Genomic DNA, 4301 nt, shown 5'->3' on the forward strand with positions numbered 1-4301 from the left:
CTAGAAACAACATCTAGACTTGGCTGTACCTGAAAAGGTTCATAGGAGAGATAGAGATTGTGAGCTGCCACAACGAAGTGAATTAAATTGTCCACAGACAATTGAGATCCAAGTAGCAAGTTTCTGAGCCTCTAATTTTACTTGAGCAGTGATAAGAAAGAAGAATAAACCAAATCCCATGTATTGAAGATTTAAGGATCATTGGAACATGGGCTCATCACCGCAGAATAATTAAGTCATTCCACATACACTTTAAAATAAGCCATCTGAAGTCATGACTTTATGAAAAGAAACTGGTTCATTGTCTTTTTTGATCGCTTGGGCACCACAAACAAGTATTAAGCCATATTTTAAATTTATTAATTCTATGGAATTTCCGATGTATAAATGAGAAAGGACTGTACAGATGACAGTGATGATGATAACCAATAGAGAAGACGTAGACAATCTGCCACATCTATCACCCCTGCTTAAATACTAATTACAACAAGAGGAAAAAATTAATTACAATTTGGTGGATTGTAACATTTATACACCGCAGATGCAGGCTGCTTGTAAGTAGGAATGCTTTTGGTGTCAACAAATCGGACTTCACCGGGGGCAAAAGAAAGATCCCGATGCCTGAAATTGATAGGGAAAAGAATTCATGGCTTACTTAATGTTTATTTACTTTGTTTAAGAATTTGATAAGAAAAGTGGGGCCTTTATAGATACCATAAGAAGAGCTGTGGACTATCCAGTTACCTTCGCAGGTCAAGTCCAACCAAACCAGCTTGAAGGATTGTCAAGTTATCAGAGTCTGGTGAGACAATAATAACTGTGTCACCAGAATATTGAGTCTCAAGAATCGACATGAGTTGTGTTACCCGAACAAATACATCTGCAACACTCTCATTTGGGGTTCCATCATCGATAGGAGGAGGTTTGATGGTTGTGGAAATACCATCTGATGCATATACCTGAAGCATTTCAAAGCAAGCAATTTTGCATCTATAAGGATACTGACATTTGTAAATAGGGGACTATGAAGCATTACAGAAGAAAAGGAAAGAAAAAAATCTGTTTCAAGAAGATATTAAGTCATATCACTACTAATTCGAAGAAAGAGGATATGCAGAAATCCTACTTCTGAAACGGATTCCAAGTTTTTTCCTTCATAAGCTCCCAATCCACGAGCATCCAGAAAGCTGTATTCTGGGACTATATAACTGAAAGCATAGAAAAGATTAACTCTTTGACAGAAAAGGTTACAATGAAATTGAATAATCAGATACTTGCATAGCAAATTATCATTCAAGATTTGTCTTCGAAATCATAAATTCCACTTAGATATATAGGAAACAAGAAGTTCAAATACTCTCTTCCTTTGTTAGTGTGAATACGTAAACAGACTAAAGATCATTTTAACATGTAGAGGTTCGGTGTTATTGGACAACAGATCATATAATTCCTTTCTCTTCCAACATCATTCCAAGCAACTAAACAGGGCATCTGTGTTTATAGTTTGATACCCAGCACCATTTAATTCCAGCTGCACCTCCAAATCACATTTTTCTTCACACACAAAAAAAAGAAAAAAAAGAAAAAAAGAAAAGCTCCACGTTCTATTTAACTCTAAATAATTGATTCAATTGAAAAAAAAAATTCACAGACCTTCGACTGACTCCATTAACTGATGCAATGATCTCTGCTGCCTGGTAAGCTCTTTGAGTAATAGAAGGCCAAATCCAACATCCTTTTTCACAAGCCCCCATTGCCTTAAGTTCAAAAGCAGCCCGAACAATCTGCTTCTTCCCTTTCTCTGACAACCCACTATCCATTGAAGTCTTTGCAACAGGATTTGTATTAATGATTCCCAAGCTCTCATACTCAGACTCCCCAGCCCTCACCAAAAAATACCTTCCACAACAGCAATTACCAACAAATACAAGAAACAATAACAGAAGTACCATTGCTCATTTTCTTGATAAGAAAAATATAGGAAACTATGAAACTATGGTATACAGGTTTAGAATCAAGTTGTACTTAGTTTAACACTTTGCAATATTTCACCGGTCCATAACTTTTTATAGGATTAATATTTTAACAATTCAACCATTAGATTACAGATTCTCATTGCTCTTAATATGCATACCAAATTTCGAGTTAATCAGATGTTATTTACTATCTGATTCACAATTTTTGTGCATAAATTTTAGAGTCGATAAAAAAATTTATAAAAAAAAAAAAAAAAAAAAAAAAAAAAAAAAAAAAAAAAAACATAAACTTTAAACATTTTATGATGAGAAAGTTATTAATCTCTAATCATCTTGATACTTTGCAAGCATAGAGGGTAAAAGGGGATAACGTGATCTAATGGTTGATTACTCAAAATACTCTTATAAGTGAAAATTTATGGAGTGGTGTAAGTATAGAGTTATATAGCTGTTGTCTGTTAGGTTTTCCAATTAAATTCAATCATATGGTTACATTGACCAATAAACCAATTGGTATGCAACCACATTTTTCTTTTAGATAGTTATAATATGCTGCTAACCCTACAGCTTAAACTCTTTCCCCCTATACCCCAAGCACTTTGTGCATAGAGGTGCCAGTTAAGCTACAATATGCAATCACATGGTTTAAGTTAATTTTCCTTGGAAAAGATAACATTGATTTTGTTTGCATCGATCCATATAACCATATGATGGAATTTAATTGCGAAACTTAAGCTATAGCACCTAAGCAACTGTACATGGAACCCAATGAAGCTAAGGCATTTATTTACCCAACTCTACCTCAATACCCCAATGTGGCCTAAATGATTAACTATATATATATATATATATATATATATATATATATTATATAACAAATCGACTCACTAAACCATAAGCTAGAAAACCCATTATTATTTTCCCAATTTTCACACAATATTCTCAGCAATTACATATAGAATGAGCTTGAGCTAGACAAAATCAAACATTTTTTCTTTCTGGGTATGTTGAATTACCTATTGGTGAGCCGAAATGGGGGCATCTGGAAGAGGCCACGGGCATCTGCGACCGGCGGAGCTAGAGAATTGGGTCGAGTAAAAGGGGTGGTGACAAAGAAGGAGATGGAGATAGTGAGAAGGTGCCGGCGGTTTATTATGGGGTTAGAGGAATTGTGAGGAGTTTTGGAGGTTGATAATGGAGGAACGGTTGAGGAGTGTGGGACAACAAGAGTTGGGACTGTAACGGACGAGGAAGATGTTGCAAACATTTTTGGGTTTGGCGGGTGCTTTGCGCTGTGTCTTGCCAACTGCTAACAAGTAACATCCTTCGGAGGTTTTTAACAGGATTGTGTACAATTTACAAAAGTCAAGTAGACAAACACTTCCTATTTTAATCATTTCTTTTTGTTAATTAATAGTTAACGAGTTGCAACAAAAGTTGTATATATGAATGTTTTCCTAGAGTGTTATGGGTAAAATATTATTTTAATCTTTAAATTTTATCAAAAGTTTACCTTTTATTTCTAAATTTTAAAAAGTTATTTTTTCATTTCTAGTTTTGTCTCTAAAATATTAAAAAAAAAAAAACTCTTTATAGAGTTTAGGAATAAAAATAACTTTTTTTCAATAGTTTAAGGAAATAAAATTTTGGTAAAATTTTAAGACAGAAAGTAAAACATTTTCAATATATAGTTCAGAGGTTAAAAACAAATTTTTGATAAAGTTTAGAGTCCAAAATAGTATTTGTGGGGCCCAATAATTTGTGGCCCTGGCCCATTTATTCATTGGGGCCCAAGGCCCGAGCCGAGGAAGGTTATAACTAAGGATAGGTAATACAAGTCCAAATAGTCTTGGGACACAGTCAAGGATGATTCAGTCCTCGGCATGTCCGAGGTCCCCCTGGAAGGAAGGACAAAAACGGTATAGGAACAGTTTGGAAAAAATCTAAAAATATCTATGTCAATAGGGAAGGATACGCTGGATAGTTTAATGACCAAGGACAAAGGGAAAGCTGCCCTTACTGCCATTCAATACTCTGCACCTGACAGAGCCATACCCTTCAGCTTTTACAACCACCCCCAACCATTCTGGGTATGGGTTGATGGGACAAGTATCAGTCTTGGAAAGGTCGATCCTACACGTGGACGTTGGATAAAGGATATAGGCCAGTATAAAAGGAAAAGTAAGAATCCAGAGTAAGGGGCTAGAAAAAATGGCAAAAAACCAGAGCCTCCCAGCCCGCCTCTAGGAGAAAGACTCCTAAGGCGAACACGATTTAATTATGTATGAACACCACAGAAAACCCACTGTTTTGTGACTAAGGCCT

General features: G+C 35.4%; 1 protein-coding gene across 1 annotated transcript; it reads right to left on the minus strand.

Annotated features, from left to right (window-relative positions):
* Window positions 1-251: 251 nt before the first annotated feature.
* On the minus strand, window positions 252-3316 carry LOC115964664. Its single transcript, XM_031083928.1, has 5 exons — window positions 2993-3316; window positions 1654-1899; window positions 1127-1208; window positions 745-959; window positions 252-621 (listed from the first exon to the last, which is right to left on the minus strand). Exons 1-5 carry the CDS (start codon window positions 3241-3243, stop codon window positions 501-503), a joined length of 915 nt encoding a protein of 304 aa, XP_030939788.1. The 5' UTR covers window positions 3244-3316; the 3' UTR covers window positions 252-500.
* Between the last annotated feature and the right edge of the window lie 985 nt (window positions 3317-4301).

This window comes from Quercus lobata, chromosome 10 (genome assembly GCF_001633185.2).
Source record: "Quercus lobata isolate SW786 chromosome 10, ValleyOak3.0 Primary Assembly, whole genome shotgun sequence".
NCBI classification, from domain to species: domain Eukaryota; kingdom Viridiplantae; phylum Streptophyta; class Magnoliopsida; order Fagales; family Fagaceae; genus Quercus; species Quercus lobata.

Bases quoted from the DNA above. Each gene is read 5' to 3' on its own strand.
- LOC115964664 (XM_031083928.1), bottom strand. From the start codon at position 3,243: ATGTTTGCAACATCTTCCTCGTCCGTTACAGTCCCAACTCTTGTTGTC. The intron at 960-1,126 runs GTAGGATTTCTG...GAAATGCTTCAG, and splicing joins ACTTGGAATCCGTTTCAGAA to GTATATGCATCAGATGGTAT. The intron at 622-744 runs GTAACTGGATAG...TATCAATTTCAG, and splicing joins GTTGGACTTGACCTGCGAAG to GCATCGGGATCTTTCTTTTG.